This window comes from Eucyclogobius newberryi, unplaced genomic scaffold, assembly GCF_026437365.1.
Source record: "Eucyclogobius newberryi isolate DKJ021-1_F unplaced genomic scaffold, fEucNew1.0.hap1 SCAF_12, whole genome shotgun sequence".
Taxonomy (NCBI): Eukaryota; Metazoa; Chordata; class Actinopteri; order Gobiiformes; family Gobiidae; genus Eucyclogobius; species Eucyclogobius newberryi.
The window spans coordinates 8,828,227-8,845,772 of NW_027315746.1; the positions used below are offsets into that span (position 1 = coordinate 8,828,227).

Genomic DNA, 17,546 nt, shown 5'->3' on the forward strand with positions numbered 1-17,546 from the left:
TGAGAGCCCAAGCGGGGTAACCACAGGCTGAGAGGGCATTTCGGACATGTTTTTCCTCTTTCTTCTTGCCCTCTGAGCTGGTGGGCACACCTTGAGCTCTGTGTTGTAAGGTTCTGATCACCCCCAGCTTGTGCTGTAGTGGGTGGTTGAAACCAAAGAGCAGATACTGGTCCGTGTGTGTAGGTTTCCTATATACTTCTATTTGGAGTTTCCCGTCCTCTCCTCTGATCGTGGAACAATCAAGAAAGGCCAAGCGATTCTCCTAATTGCAGTTTGAGTGGCTGTGACAGAGGACTACATCACAGCCACTGAAACTGCAATTAGGAACAACAAAATGACTGAATCGGAGGCTACAGACCTGAGGTTACGTGTCACAGCGACCCTGAAGAGTGCCAAACCACCGCCTTCAAATATCACAGCTGAAGAGAGGAAAGCACTTTCAGCACTGGAAAAAGATCATAGCATCAACATCCTCCCAGCAGACAAGGGACGTTGCACTGTAATTCTCAACGCAGCTGATTACGAAGCCAAAGTCCACACCCTCCTCGAGGACACGACCACATACGAGCGCTTGAAAAGAGATCCGACCAGTGGCTACAAGAAGAAAGTGATAGACTGTTTACAAAGGCTGGAAAAAGAGGAAGCGATAGACCGGCCTCTGTATTACAGACTGTATCCTGGTGAAGCCATGCCTTGCATTTATGGCCTTCCAAAAATACACAAAAAGGAGGTTCCACTCAGACCCATAGTGTGCAGCACAGATTCCATCACCTACAATGTGGCCAAGCATTTAACAACTATATTGGCTCCGCTTGTGGGGAATTCGGAACATCATGTGGAAAACACGCACAACTTTGTGGATAAAGTGAAACATCTCCAACTGGACCCAGATGACCTCATGGTTTCATATGATGTCGTGTCCCTGTTCACCTGCATCCCGACCTCTGATGCAGTAGCAGCAGTGAGGATCAGACTGCAGGAAGACACCACCCTACAGGAAAGGACCAAACTGACACCTGAACACATATGTAAACTGTTGGACATCTGTCTGAACACCACTTACTTTCAATTCCGGGGACAATTTTACAGACAGATTCATGGCTGTGCCATGGGCTCGCCCGTCTCTCCCATAGTGGCCAACCTGTACATGGAGCACTTTGAGAAGAAGGCACTGTCCTCATTCTCAGGCATAGCCCCAAAACTGTGGCTTCGCTATGTCGATGATACGTTTGTAACAATCAAGGAACAAGAGCTGGAAACCTTCTCTGATCACATCAATGCGGTGGACCCACATATTAGGTTTACAAGAGAAGACGCTAAGGAGAATCGCTTGGCCTTTCTTGATTGTTCCACGATCAGAGGAGAGGACGGGAAACTCCAAATAGAAGTATATAGGAAACCTACACACACGGACCAGTATCTGCTCTTTGGTTCCAACCACCCACTACAGCACAAGCTGGGGGTGATCAGAACCTTACAACACAGAGCTCAAGGTGTGCCCACCAGCTCAGAGGGCAAGAAGAAAGAGGAAAAACATGTCCGAAATGCCCTCTCAGCCTGTGGTTACCCCGCTTGGGCTCTCAACAGAGTGAAGAGAACCAAGAAGCAGGACAAAAGGGAAACTGAACAGAGAAGGAAGGGTGTTTCTATCCCTTATGTGTCTGGCCTGTCGGAAAAACTGCAGAGAATTTTTAGACAACACGAAGTCCCTGTTTATTTTAAACCAGGAAACACTTTAAGACAAAAACTGGTTCACCCAAAGGACAAGTTGCCGACTCAAAAACAGAGCAATGTAGTTTATTCGATCCAATGCAGTGAAGAAAGTTGTAAAGAACGTTACATAGGTGAGACGAAACAGCCTCTACACAAGAGGCTTTATCAGCACAGAAGAAATACTAGTTCAGGACCTCAGAGCGCCGTGCATCTCCATCTTGAAGCCTCTAATCACTCGTTTGAAGACGGTGAGGTGAAGGTTTTAAGCAGGGAGAAAAGATGGTTTGAAAGTGGAGTCAAGGAAGCTATTTTTGTTAAAAAAGAAAGACCTTCTTTAAACAGAAATGGAGGGCTTAGGTTTCATCTTCCTGTTATTTATAATGGGATTCTGAACCCCTGGAAAGGTAAAGGACATTCAGATGCTAATCAGGTACTCAGGGTGGTTGAGCCAGGGTCTCACAAAGACAAAGAGGTTTCTAATAGCCCATTAAGATTCTGAATAGGCTAGCTCGGTAGATACAAGGGGGAGTTTCTGTTGAAACAAACAACTCTTTCTACTTCAGGAAGGCTCCTCCCAATGGGCGGGTCTTACCACAGAACAGTATTAATATCGGAGTTCTCGACCTAAATTCTGTTATTGACAATGACTCTTGGATGAGAGTCGAAACGTCTATTTTTTCAAACTGAGTCCAGATGACTACAACTGAAGCTTTTTCTACTATAATTACAAATATCTACTCAGAAAAATACTAGTAAACAGTGTATATATCTGTAAAAATCCTCCCAAACCTCAAACTAATGCGCTCCATGTATTTTTCTTTCTGCAATGATCCATATACAGACCTTGGCAGTTGGTTTTCAAGTGTTACATTACTGCCACCTACTGTAGTTATACGTCTTGTACTTTATTCTTTAGACTTTATTCTTTAGACTTCCCCCCTAATAAAAGAATTAGTCGAATAATACAAATGGTGGTTGACCAAGACTGTTAATTTCGTCTGTGTAGAATGTAAACATAAAGTACATTTTGGAGCTTTTGAAACTTTACTGGTTTCTTGTGCTGCAGTTCACTCGGCCCTTTGGTCACCCTTGAAAACGAGATTTTGATCATAGTGCGAGTTATGTTGTGTTTTCAATGCATGACCAGTTGAACAGTTTAGTTGTTTACGCCGTTGGAACCATTTACGCCATTTACACCGTTTGCACCTCGCCGTTTACCTCCGTCTTGGTCGGTTGGGTCGGTGGAAGCTCTGTGGCGGTGACCTCTCCCTCGCTGTAGTCATAGAACTCCCCATAGTCATAGTTAGTGTACTGGAAGAGAAAACGAGAGGAAAGACCCGATCACCAAACCGGTGCATTCATGTAAACAGCAATGCACGATACCGTTCCCGATATCGTGCTTATTTACATGGCAGACAAAGAGGTCGCAGTTCAAACCACGGCACGTTTGAAATATGTTGTTGTACATATAGATGGAACATACTTTTGGCGGTCGGGAAAAAGGCCGTCACAAAAAAAATGTACCGATACCATAACTGACTAACGGAAATTGTAAAAAGAAAAACGAACTGGAAACGGAAAAAAATTGAAGAATATGGACCAAATGGGACAATAATTTTGAAATTTATGTACCTTAACCTTTATTTTCATGAGATGCCCTTTATTTTCTCATTTTGTTCCCCTAATCTGTTTTCTCTGGCCTTATACCTATTTTTTTCTTCTCTTTTTAAAAAAAAAATTCATCTTCTATTTTTTTTCTTTCAGTTTTAAAACAAAATTATAATAAGAAAAAAGAAATATATTGTCAGGAACCACATTTGAACGTTATTCTACTACTTTTTCTACCTAGTCCTACAATGTTATTTTTTGGTAATCTATGTTTGTAATGAAGAAATGCCACTTAAAGCTCTTGTTTACTTGCACAGGATGTTGCACATAAGCTTGCAGAAAAGGCCTGCACTGTTTAATGTAAGCTCTAACCACTTGCTTTCGTTTATTAGGTTGTTAAAAGTTTTTTTGGGCCGTCACGTGTCGGTAAATGAATGGATAGGAGAACAATACAGTAGTGGGGGGTCAGACCAAAGCGGCATCCGTGCAGCCAACATGTGCGAACCATTTTACATGTTTTACAGCGCAGTGTCTAACCCTGGAGAGTGATTCATTTGGCTTTAATCCGTTCACAAAGAAGGCACCGAGTTTGATTGCTAGTTTTTTCAGGGCCATGAGTTAAAGAATGATGAAAATTGGGAGTCTTGCTGTAGCAATTAGCCGTTAAAAACAAAATATCACATTTTTTTAACGGTGAAAAGTCTTCAAAATGTTGCCTATAATGAATAGAGTATTAACAAATTCTGTCATATTTTAAGCAAATTCAATAGAAAGTTTGGGTTTTAACATAGAAAATGCTATAAATGCATAGAATTTACAGTTTTTGACCAATTTGCGTTTCAATATTGCAGCTTGTATGATTCAACACAGTTTTTATAGAAGTAGATCCACCGTGGAAACTTTCAAAATGTGGCATCTGAAAAACATCTACTGTGAAAAATGTAGCTTGTTAGCTTTGGTCATGCTTTTGTAAGTAAAAGGCCATTGCACTGTTAGCACAGGCTTAGAGCGTAGGAGACGCAGTGAAGTCAATTTTCATCATGTTTTGTTGGTCAGATTTCTTTCAAGCGAAGGTTTTAAGCGTCACTACGGTTATGTGACAGTGTTTTTTTAAGAAGCCAAAGATCTTAAAACATTTGTCAAGTTTACAGTGTCTTTTGCTGTTTTACATTTTTTTCATATATATTTCTTATCAACGCAAAAAAGTAAATAATTAAAAGAACAAACTAACATTATTACAACAAAAATCAGGCCAAAAAAATCCACAAAATATTTAAGATATGTTTTGTGTTCTTTTTAAACAGGGGCGGTGCTGAGGGGGGGCTCAGATTGGCCAAGAAAAATCAAATCTTAACTCAAAATGTTGAAATGGCAAACACATTGAATTCCAGGGAGGAAGAGAAGCGCATGCTCCATTGTTAAAAGATTAGAGAAAACCTCCTCCAGGCGTGGAACCGCTGTCATTTACATGCCAAAAATTCCTGATCTTGATCTCTCTATCGTCACAGAGGAAGAATAAATCAGATTGAGTTAGCAGATAGCTCGCTGAGATCCACCTCTCTATCAGAGCAGGGATTCAGATGAGTCCCTCGACGGCTGCCGAGCTCATAAAAACAGAATAAAATCCACAGCTTGCTGCGTGGCCGGCCTTGTGTCCAGTCGCCGACCCACAGAGAGGTCAACATGAAGGGATTCTTTTGGCCGGACCAGAGACTGACTGAGAGAAAAGAGAGAAATCGAAATGGTGGAAGAAAGATCTTTGACGATTTATGGTTTTGGGGAACTTGGCTGTGCTCAGGCCTTCATCACGAACTCATACTGAAGAGTGGTCATAAAATAGTTCTTGGTAGCGTCTTCTGCATCAGCCTCTTTATTTGGTTTTATTTCTATTCCAGATGTTGACAAAAGCGAATAACTGTAACATGTAAGGGGGCTTTAGGGGATTAGAACTTGTACCCACTTGTGTTGTTGTGGTCAAGAGAGTTATAACTTACCAGATAACTCGACCTAAAGCTAGTTAGCCTTTAGCTTAGGTGCCAGTCAAAAGCTTTACACGTTCACCATTGACTTTTGAAGAGACTTTGACCTGAAAACCCTCTTGATTAGTCATAGTTTGGGAATTTTCTAGTAGATAGCGCTCAGGATTATCCCTCAAAAATCACAAACTAGTCGAGTAGCCGATAGCATGAGCAGCTACTAGCTTACAATACATAACGCTTAGCACAATGACATACTGTAAGACTGGGACTTTTTGGCATTATAATCTGGCTTTTTTGCCTTTCTTTTGCCTTTTCCTCAATACATTACCAATTATCCAAGGCAGTGCTCCTCAATCTGTGGTGTGTGACCTCCTGGTGGTACGCAGATGCCTCTTCAGTCGCATTATATTTGACTGACTGCGGCCGTTAAGCAGGTGCTCGCGGCCTGAAGAATCACTGATTTAGAGCGCATTTAATTCTTCCTTGAGTAATTCCTACTTAAAACCTGGTTCAGCCTAATTTAGACCAGGAATAGTCAGTACTCAGAAAGCCAAATCTTTTCTTTGGTGGTACTTGGCGTAAAAAGGCTGAGAACCACTGATCTAAGGCATTCTATGCCACCAAATAATCTTTATTAAATAATATCAGCTACAACTACATTTTTTCTAATTTACTTGACTTGCTTGTAGGGTTTCCCAAAAAAATATATATACACAAATAAGTGATGATTACTACTTACTACTACTTTTTTAGTAGTAGTAGTAAGTAGCAAGCATTTTCTTTAGAATCTTTTGACTTCCCTTCATTTTTATACTCCTGTTAAGAAGATTATTTTTAATTCTAAAGGTGCGTTTGTACTTAAAAACGCCACATTAAAACTCAGAAATAAACCTGGACTAAACCATGACTAAACATCTACTAAAATAGGACCAAACCAGATCCAGATTAGGACTAAAGTGTGGGCTTGGAGCTGGACCAAATCCAAATACGTGTGTCTAACGTCTAATGGGTGATGAATGAATGTGCTTTGTGTCACGTGAAACAAAGTATAAAACATTCCGCTCCAGTGGCAGATAGTGCTGGAATGCTGGGAAACATTCGTCCTTCTCTCTGCTCCAACTTGAAATGGATAACGCAGATTTACAGCGTCCCGATGAACCCAAAAAAAAATACTCCCCGTCGTCCTTTTGAGGATCGACGAGCTCTCGATCTCGGCTCTTGGACGTCACTCGATGATAGAGCAACGTTTTTTCCACGTATCGGAATGGCAGAACGCTCGGACCGCGGCGGGACTGGAGCGGCAGAGTCCTGGAGCTGACTTTTCCAGGTTTTGGAGGTCCGGCTTTGGAAAAGGGAAAAGGCTAGTACTTCCCTGGGAGTCTGGGGTAGAGCCTGCTATAGTCATTAGCGATATAAATCACAGAGTACTTCAGAGCGAGGGGAAAGGGGGGGGGAGACTTTCCACTGTGACCTCATCAGTTCTTCAGCAAAATACCAGAGGAGGGGGAAAAATGTCAGCTGACTTCAAGTGGCAAAGATACAAAAATGAAAAGAAACATTTGACACACAAAAAAAAGCTGCGTTTCAATTAAGACACTTTGGTTTGTCGGAAGAGCCAGGAATATTCAAATTGGAGAGTGTGGACGGCAAAGAAGTCAACACTTTTCAATCGGAGCGAGAGCGAGTGGAGTGTGCTCTGTGGAAATACTTAAACTCGATGGAATTATTAGAATATTTTGCTGCCGAGAATACTTGAGAGGTTACTGGCAGAGCGAAAAATGAAGATGGATTCAAATTATAATATAAGAAGATTGTTAGTGGTTCGAAAGGTTAATCTGATGTTTTCTTGAGCCTTGACTGAACATGAATTGATCAGTCTGAAAAATCTGCTCTTAAAATGTTCAGTTTTTAAATAAGACGCCAAATCAACAGTTTAGGGTCTAGTTTTGAACATCTGTGAATAAAGGGGCCATACTGGGTTGGTCTTGTCAGATATGTCGTTAAAAAGCAGCTCTTGGGGTAAAAATGAGATCACCGTGCGCTGTCTGCACCTAATTGTTTAATGTTTAGAGCCGCCCAGAGCGACTCAGAGCCACCCAGAGCCACTCAGAGCCACTCAGAGCCACCCAGAGCCACCCAGAGTCACTCAGAGCCACTCAAAACCACCCAGAGCCACCCAGAGTCATCCAGAGCCACCCAGAGTTACCCAGAGCAACTCAGAGCCACCCAGAGCCACCCAGAGCCACCCAGAGTTATCCAGAGCCACCCAGGGCCACCCAGAGCCACTCAGAGCCACTCAGAGCCACCCAGAGCCACCCAGAGTCACCCAGAGCCACCCAGAGCCACCCAGAGCCACTCAGAGCCACCCAGAGTCATCCAGAGCCACCCAGAGTTACCCAGAGCCACCCAGAGCCACCCAGAGCCACTCAGAGCCACTCAGAGCCACCCAGAGTCATCCAGAGCCACCCAGAGCCACCCAGAGTCACCCAGAGCCACCCAGAGCCACCCAGAGTTACCCAGAGCCACTCAGAGCCACTCAGAGCCACCCAGAGTCACCCAGAGCCACTCAGAGCCACTCAGAGCCACCCAGAGTCAGATATGTTGTTAAAAATCAGCTCTTGGGGTAAAAATGAGACCACTGTGCGCTGTCTGCACCTAATTATAAAGTGTTTCATCATCTGTGCACCGTTTAGTTCTGTTTCTCACCGTTTTAAGACAGTAAAAATCAGGTACAGCGCCTTTAATGAAATATATCAGTGATTGTTTTTGCGGTGAAACCTTTGAAATGTGAGAATGGAACATGAAATACTCTCAAATAAAAAGTAATATCCGTCATATCACGTGGGATGTGGAACAAGCTTGGTTCACGTTGCAGGTCATTGTCATTTTGTCTCGACCACCTTCTTGTTTTACAACCCATTTCCTGTCTGACTCTCCGTCACTGTCTGCAATGCCAAGAAATACAGCAACACAAAGAGGACCACTCGCTGCAAGAATGAAACTTTTTTATCTTGTGGATTCCTCTCAAATCTCCTCAACTCCCTGTTTCTCACCTTCTTTTCAAAGTTACTTCTACTAGTTACAAGTAGTTCTAGTTTTAATAGCTTCAGAAGTGTCCAACAAAATGTACTTTCTTTACTATCTAAATGTTTGTACATGTCATTTTGTAATAAACCAAACAATTTGCTAATTTTAGACAATTTAATCGTTTTACCCAAACATTAGAGCATTACATGACTCAGGAGATTAAAAATACATTTATTAGGGCTACTAAAAATATACTGTAGAATTGGGGGTTTTATCCGTATCATTCTGAATCGAAAAGAAAATGTTGTTTTCTTTATTATTACGAGTTATCTAATCACAATTCACATTTGCACTGCCCTAACTACTTGTTGATGTTATCATTCCTTCACTTCCTGCTTCTCACCCTCCTCCCATCGTCATGGTTACCCCCTCCCCCTGCTGTTGTCAGCCCTTTCTCTGACTTAACCCTTGATTTAGTTTCAGTCCCTCGGGACATCTAGACCTAATGACCCACATCTTGAAGCACATGCCACCCACACAGTCTGTCACCCACCTAGAGCCACCCAGAGCCACCCAGAGCCACCCAAAGCCACCCAGAGCCACCCAAAGCCACCCAGAGCCACCCAGACTCACCCAGAGCCACCCAGAGCCGCCCAGAGCCACCCAGAGTCACCTAAAGCCACCCAGAGCCACTCAGAGCCACCCAGACTCACCCAGAGCCACCTAGAGTCACCCAGACTCACCCAAAGCCACCCAGAGCCACCCAGACTCACCCAGAGCCACCCAGAGCCAGCCAGAGCCAGCCAGAGTCACCCAGAGTCACCCAGAGTCCCCAGAGTCCCCAGAGCCACCCAGAGCCACTCAGACCCACCCAGCATCACCCAGAGCCACCCAGAGCCACCCAGCATCACCCAGAGCCACCCAGAGTCACCCAGAGCCACTCAGACCCACCCAGCATCACCCAGAGCCACTCAGAGTCACCTAGAGTCACCCAGAGCCACTCAGAGTCACCCAGAGCCACTCAGAGTCTCAGAGTTATTCCTATATTTCAAAAGTTGCACAACTAGATCTTTTGTCCAAGGCGCGACAAAAAGAACTGGCTAAACTCGGTCAGCAAATCACGTTCGAAGTCAAGTAAAGTGACATTTGAATGCTGTAACTGACCTGCTCCTCCTCGGGCTCCTGGGCCTGGGGCGTGTCGTGGTGGGCGGGGCTCTCACAGTCGGGGCTGTAGTGTTCACAGTAGTCGTGGGCCGCTCGGGGGTCCGCCACGATCAACAGCTGCTGGATGTCGCCCTGTGGAGAAAACACCAACCAAAGAGCGTGAGACTTTGTGATAAGTAATATAACTTTGTCTTGATCTGGTCAGTTAATGTGTCAAACTGAAAAGCAAATGAATGTTATAGTTTGTCTTGGTTTGGTTTGTTTGTACACCAGAGAAATTTAAAAAAAAAGTTAATTTCATTGTTTCATCGTTTCCCTGTCAATTTGATAATCAATCTATAAATAATGTTCACATAAAAAGGAAACTTCAAGATACCACTTTGCACATTTTTAGGACACAAATGTCAATATTATTTTCAAATATTCGTCTCACAATCGAATCGTTCCGTTGCTTTTGTCGAGGAACATGCTCGACATATCGTGTGATGTTATAACTAGGCAAAGGTTCTGATATCGGTGATAATGGAGGGGTTTAGGGTTTAAATCAAATAAAATGAATAAAATGAATGAAATGAATAAAATGAATAAAATGAATAAAATGAATAAAATGAATAAAATGAATAAAATGAATAAAATGAATAAATAAAATAAATAAAATTATACCTTCCCTAGTTATAACTTCATCATGTGTTTATTTTGCATAAGGAGTTATACCAGCAGTTTTTACCTTTATAGTCTCCTCAATGACAAAGAGAGTAATGTATTTGTTGAAACTATGTTCTCACAGAGGGACAGGCTTTGACTATGTCCTCACAGAGGGACAGGTTTTGACTATGTCCTCACAGAGGGACAGGTTTTGAACCGGACCAAACCCATTTTAAGTCTCTGCTAAATGACTGTGGCTTCATCTTTGCAGCTCTTTAGAGAGGGAAACACTCTCTGTCCCGCGTTCTTGCTTTTACAGTCTTTAACCCAGAGCAAATGTTCCTAATTTCAACCATTACGCAGCTTTTCATTTTTCACTTTGATTACAGCAGGTTTGCATCAGCTTCACACCATCACTGATAATAAAATGTAAGCAAAACAGATGTTGCATTGAACGTTAGTAATTCCCTGATTAATTACAAAATGGCAATAAAGAGGAATGGAGCGGGGAGTATTGGACGGCTTAGACAGGGCTGTACTGAACATTAAGTTTACATTATAGATGTCAGAGGGTAATGTCTGACTAATGTTAAGGGTGATCTATAAACGCTCTTATCGGAAATAGTCTGTTTTGAATATGGGAAGGGTAAATTAAATGCTATGTCTGTCAGACTTCACATTGGCAGACGATTATTTTCCACAAAGGAATTATTTGTGTAAGAACTGTCTCCGCCAAGTGTGTCGAGGTAAAACAAAATGTAGGGATGGGACAGTAAGATATAAAACAGTTCATAATAGTTAATTATTGATGTCACTTATAACAAAGTACAAGTCTGAAATAACATGAGCCTTATTTATAATATATCCTCTGTATCTACCTGCGTTGCAACAATGAAATTTCCCCATGTGTGGACAATAAAGGAATATCTTATCTTATATTGAAAGTGTAAATTGCAATCTCATAATGTTGAATAAAATAATCAGATTAATGCCAGGCAGAGAAATGACACCTCCATGTTATATAGTGAATCTTTAATATTTGAAAGTACAGATAAATAAGGTTTATGAAATATTTGACATGCTTTTTTCTAGTACTTGGTGTTAAACTATAGCATACACTGGTCATTATTTTATTTTGGATTCATTGTAAACTGAAAAATGTATTTTAAATGTCTCAGAGTTAGAAATGGAACAACTGACTTCTTGGATAAAAATGCAGAATTGATCATTTGGCTTCTAAATACAACTCTGAGTCAGAAAATGATGAGGGAATGTTTTCACTTTTTTTTCCTTCCTTTCTCTATCACAATAACACAGTATAATCACATACAAAACCTTCCACAATGACAAACATCAAAAAGAGCCAGGGTTTCTCAGATGAGTTTTCTTTGGGTTGACGTTCACCGACAGCAGGGGGCGACGACGGACACAAATGCCCCGAATATACATATTTAACGTGAAAATTAAAACTCTACATATACTTATTAGTTCATATTTTAATTGCTTTAAAAGGTGCACTTAAAAGCCTTACATTTTCTCAAAAAACGATAGTGCGCCTTATAATCCAGTGCGATTTATATAAGACAAAAATAGACCATTCATTGACAGTGCGCCTTATAGTGCGGAAAGTACGGTACTTGAAATCATCTAGTTAGACAAATGAAAGTATTTCTTAATTAAAGCCACTTTCATAGCAACACTTTCCTCATGTAGTTGTACATTTTCCTCTTTCATTAATGACAAATATGTGCGTAAAAGTCCTTGAAATATCAGACATCTGTGGACCTGAGCTGACCTAAAACACCCAAAATACACCTGGGCCAAATAACGGGCGGGCGAATAGCTGAGGCCGAGCGTGCGGAGTGAAGGTGAGAGCGGAGTGCTAACAGGGTGGCCCTATAGAACAACCTCGGACGCAGATTGTGTTTAATTACGGGAGGCAACATCTGTGTGAGCTTAAGGCCTCTGGAACATATTCACATCAGCCTATTATATGTGGCCAGCTCAGAGGGATACCAGCCCAAAGCAACACGCAGACAGGGCCAAAGCTCCCGGATTTGTACGTAAAAGCACATATATTGTCCACAGCCTTCTAGAGGAGATGTATAAATGTTAAAATGTATCAGTTGCTTGTTTTATATATGAGTAAAATTGGTATATTAAGTGAATTCTCTGTTTCTAGTGTTTTAAAAGGCATCAAAAAGAGCAAATTTTCAAATTATTGTTTTATATACGAGCAAAATGTGTATATTAAGTAGATTTTCTTTGTTTTTAGTGTTTTAAAAGGCAGTAAAAGAGCTAATTTTCAAATGATTGTTTTATCTATGAGCAAAATTGGTAGATTAAGTAGATTTTCTCTGTTTCTTGTAGTTTAAAAGGCAGCAAAAAGAGCTAATAACAAGTATTCTTAAAACAAACACGGTAATATTCCAAAAAGGGGATGTTTCAGTAATGTTTTTTTTGTGTCCATTCATCTTTTATGCAATCTTCAAATCTTTGCCTCAACATTTACAAGCATATTTAAAAAATTTAAGTCGGAATATTGGCATCAGAATGATTAAAAAAAAAACAGTTGTTGTTTTTAGACTTCATATTAAGAGCTTGTTATGGATGAGACCAATTGTATATCTATTTTGGAGCATATTCAACACTTCAACACAAGAAAAGTGAATATAAACAACAACTAGATACTCTCAAATCATTAAGACAATTATTAGAGCTGGGCCATGTCATAGTGCTGGTGGTAAATTAATATATATCGATATAAATGGGGAGGATGTGAACTTTGGCTGCCTCCCCCTCGCAATCATATCACGATATTCCAAAGATTGTGGCTAATGCTGCTAAAGCCTCGAGCGACTTGGACACTGACGGAGGAAGCTCTGCAGAAACTCTAATCTCTCGTAATGAAAGAGATAAGTGGAAGCAGAACGTTTAACAATGACTTAATGAAAATAAACTAGTATTAAAAAGGCCATTTTCAAGCAGCCTTAGGTATGTCTTTCTCTTTCATACCGTGCCCTGCCCAAGCACGTATCCAATGCCACGTGTTCAGCGATCGTTTGGGTCAGAGAAGTTGGTTTACAGTTGGCCTGACGATGAATGACATTTACGATATGGCCCTCAGTGGCACGCGTATCTAACTCTGATTATCACGGTGCCTTCATTTAAGCCGATCTGAATATGAATCCTGTTATTGTTGCTCCAGATGCGGAGTATTGTCCAGCGCTCTTCGGTGACCGCTTTAATCTCTCTGAGCCGCGGCGAGGCCAACATTCTTTCAGCAGCACAACCGCCATGAATCTTAAATATGGAGCGCGTTTGGATCGAGGTAAGCGCCGTAAGTCAGCCTGTCGACGCAACGGCGATACAAGATGGACGCGCAAATTTCTGTCAATGTTTAAAAAAAAACTCAACTGTTTGTACATTGTGTGTGTGCAAGGCTGTGCATAATGGCATTTAAAAAAAAAACACTTGAACACTTTTTTAAAAAAAAATTTATTTATGTATTTTTTCATTTTTTTATTTATTTATTTGTATTATTTATTTTATTTTTTTATTATGTTTTTCCCTCTTTTGGATCAATCAGAATATTTGAGTTTTATTTCTTCTTAATAAAAAACAATTACAAATGTCTTTCAAAACTAAACTAGCCTTTTAATGTACAGTTTAACACAAAGAAGTCTAATTTATTCTTCTTCCAAAGTCTGCATCAGAACAATACGGTATTTGTGGTCTTTGGTTATTTTCCAGACGCATTTGTTATTTCAAATCCTATGCATCCCAGAATCTTTGCTCATATTATTTTCTGGATCGCCTTCAACTATTGTTCTACTACTTGTTGGCGTCTGACGAGATTCTCATTGGAAATTCCAGGAATATTCCAGAGTTTTTGCTTTAGCAGCAAACAATTGATGTATTCATTTGGCTGTGTACAGCGCTAGCACGTGCATAGCATATGACCCATATGTTAGCCTAGCATACCGCGCGTTAATAACAACATTCAAAGGAAACATAAAAACAGGAGGCGAGACAGAGACTGATCAAAAAGATGAGTGTGTCTGGAGTTGTAAAGAAAGCCTCTCTTGATCTACACGTTTTTTCTACGGGCGAAACACATTTGATGTTTGTAGAGGCATGCGCGCCCATTCATCGTGAGAATAAATAAAGTGCTGGATATAAATACTCCACAGCTGTTTCCTGACGGACCGTGAGACTAAATTAAGACATTAAGATGGAAATGGGGAAGATTCCTGTGGCAAGGTGACACAGACTACCATGGGGGAAATGACTAAGACTTAACATACTTTACAGGAACCAACTAGTCTGTGAATAATGGGGAATGCAAGTCATTAATTGGCTGCGAATTGTAGGGGAATTGTCCTTGCCAATCCCACTATAATATATCTTCACTTCAATTGGTCTCACATTCGACCGCAAAGAAGAACAAGACAAGAACAGGACCAAACCAAGTCTACACTGGGACTCACACTAGGCTCAAACTAGAGCTGGGTTTCGATTCAAATTTCAAGAATCGATTCGATTCCGATTTTTACGTTTCAAAATCGTTTTTTTCCGATTTCTCAGATCCCATCCGATTTTGATCTGATTTCCGATTCGATCCGATTTCGATCCGATCCGGGGGTTAATGTTATTATAAATTAAAAATGTATTTGAACCGTTTCCATCACTTCATGACTGTGTAGAGAAGCAACATATTAAAACTAGTATTATATCAATATTAAACAGCAAATCTTACAAGTATTGGTAGTTACTGATGGAAGACTGATGAAAAGGTCAAGGGTCAATCTACCTTCAAGAAAGATAATCCAGGAGTCCTGAATTATCTTTCTTGAAGGTAGATTGAAGTTCACTGAGGGAAATGTAGAAAATAATTTTAATAAAAAAAAAAAAATCAGTCTTTGGACGTACGAATCAATAATCGGTCATTAATATGCGAATCGATTAAAATTTCAACCCAGCTCTAGCTCAAACCAGGACCAAATGAAGGCAAGTGCAACGTTTTAAAGGTTTTGCACTAACGGTAAACGTGAACACCTCCACTTGTCTACAGCAGACGTTGGAATTAATCGGATAAATAACCTCTGACCTTCTGAAACAACACGTTAAACTAATCTACTAACTACACACAAGACCGCTTATGTGCTTGCTATTTTAAGGGGGGTCAGCCCTACGTTCCCCGGTACTTATATTCCCCGGTACCTATAATTCCCGAGACCTGCACCGTGGCTGGATACGCTGCTATAGGTTATGCAGTAAAACCATACATTTATGCACAACTATTGGGGATGTGTAAGTGTATATGTGGTTGAACCTATTCTATACGGTCATTTGAGGGGATTCAAGACAACAGGCCTACACTCAACAACATGTATGGAATGGACGCACCGGGAAATACCGAAACCTTTTTAAATATGAGGTACCGTAGTTCCCCCATTCATAGAAAAGGGGGAATATAGGTACCGGGGAATACAGGTACACACCCCGTGAATGTGCATTGTATAGCTTTTCTGGTGGAGAGCACATATTTTTTGCTTCAAGACTTTAACCTATCCCAAAGCCCCAACCTAAACCAAAATACCTGTTCTAAAACTAACCCTAAATCCTAAACGGGATTGAGAAATGGTATTGTGTTGAAACTTAGCGCTAGGCTAGCGTAACTTCATAATCGCACGAGGGGGTGTTAAGTTTCATGTATTTTACTGTTATTTATTGTTTAAATGTATTATTTTACTACATGTTCTTTTTGCTAAACTGTTTTTCTTATAGTTTCAAACCAACGGTGTGCAGCACTCGTGATTATAAAACGTTCTCTATAAATAAAGGGGATGGATATTATATTTATTTAGGTCTATCTGACAGAGACAAGGGTGTTTCCATGAGCTCATGTCACACACTACAACAGTTTAACTTATATATCACCAGGGAGAGGTTAGACCGGCCACAGTAAGAATGCGGGTCTTTTTTTTTCGATAATGTGTATTTATACGTAGAACAATATAACACTGTAGATGATAAATGCCAAATAGATAAGTTTAATTCCATAATGTGACCACTGCAGACAAAAGCAATAACATCTCCCCACCATAAATCATACATCTTATCTGCACATTTCTCTTCACGCCAACAGTAGTCAAAGCAGGAGATGTTTAGCACGTCTTCACCAGCTCATAACCTCCATCTCTGGCTCCTCTCCTCTCTCGTGTTATTACCCCATCGCCGTGTGGAGAGGACGACTTGAGAGGGAAACGCTGTGTGATTGGATGCAGCCGGCCCCGAGAGATGACAGGAGGCACGGGACTTTCCCAATCTGTCTTTAGAGCTAATTTGGAGGTATAAGCAACGCAGTAGTTTGAGTCTGACTTCGGATAATTACAACCTGTCTCGATTTGGAAGTCGTAAAGGCTCGGAAACCGTAAAGGGTTCTAGTTTTACGTGAGAAGCCAGTCCATAGTGTTTAGCGTTTATAATACAGGAAGCAGCTTTGAATGTCTTTCCATTTGGATTGTGTGAGTATAAATGTTTCAAAGGTGCACTATGTAACTTTTTGAACTTTTGAAGGGCCCACATGCTTGTCTCCATACAGATGTTATTGCGTTGACTTGAATGTTCCTGTGTCATTAAACGTATCTAGAGATGTCAAGATTATTTGGTTAATCGATAATTGTCATCATTCAGGTCATAATATAATCATTAAGAACTAAAAACTACTAATCATGACTATTTCAGAAGCAAATTTTTTTTTTTTTTTCAATATGTATACTCTAAAAGTACACCCTTACATGTATAGTACTTGCTTGCCTGTCTCCATGGTGATAGATATATTCACTGGCATCTCTATGAAGACCAGGCAAGACAATTAATCACGACCTTTTTGTCCTTTTGTGTGATCGGACCCTTAGAGTGAGTTAAGATCCAAATTAGACCTGGATTTGTTGTAGGTTTAGACTTAGACCTGTTCAGTGGTCCTCAAACTGTGGTAAGAGTACGCACCGCAGGTCTCGTTTTGTTCATTTAAAATCAGATTTTGGTTTCTTTAGCAATCTTTTTGAACTTCAAAAAGAAGAAAGCGGAGCTCCAATTTAGATCTTGGAGATTGTTATGGACCTGGTTCAGATCTGGTCTGTGTTGGAAAGCAAAATATTTTCTTAGGTGGTACTTGGTGTAAGAAGTTTGAAAAGCAATCGTGTCAAAAGCAGCTGTGGTCTGTACATTAAAGATACTTGCAACCCTCTTGTAACTCACAGAGAATCACAGAGTACACATAGCAGTTTGAAGTTTTAACTAATGACATACTAGTGCTACTATAATGCTGATTATTGGTCAGTGGAGTCTTAAACCCAGAAGACTCCAAGAAGACTCCCAGAAGACTCCCAGAAGACCCCAGAA

General features: G+C 40.7%; 1 protein-coding gene across 1 annotated transcript in view; it reads right to left on the bottom strand.

The window, feature by feature from the left end:
- The window catches only part of LOC140356026 (collagen alpha-1(XI) chain-like), a 196,153-nt gene that overhangs the window by 143,065 nt on the left and 35,542 nt on the right, over positions 1-17,546 (bottom strand). The window contains exons 5-6 of the mRNA XM_072440716.1: positions 9,492-9,623; positions 2,932-3,024 (exon numbers count right to left, since the gene is read on the bottom strand). Of these exons, the coding sequence (XP_072296817.1) occupies positions 2,932-3,024; positions 9,492-9,623 (225 nt within the window). The remainder of the gene's footprint in view (positions 1-2,931; positions 3,025-9,491; positions 9,624-17,546) is intronic.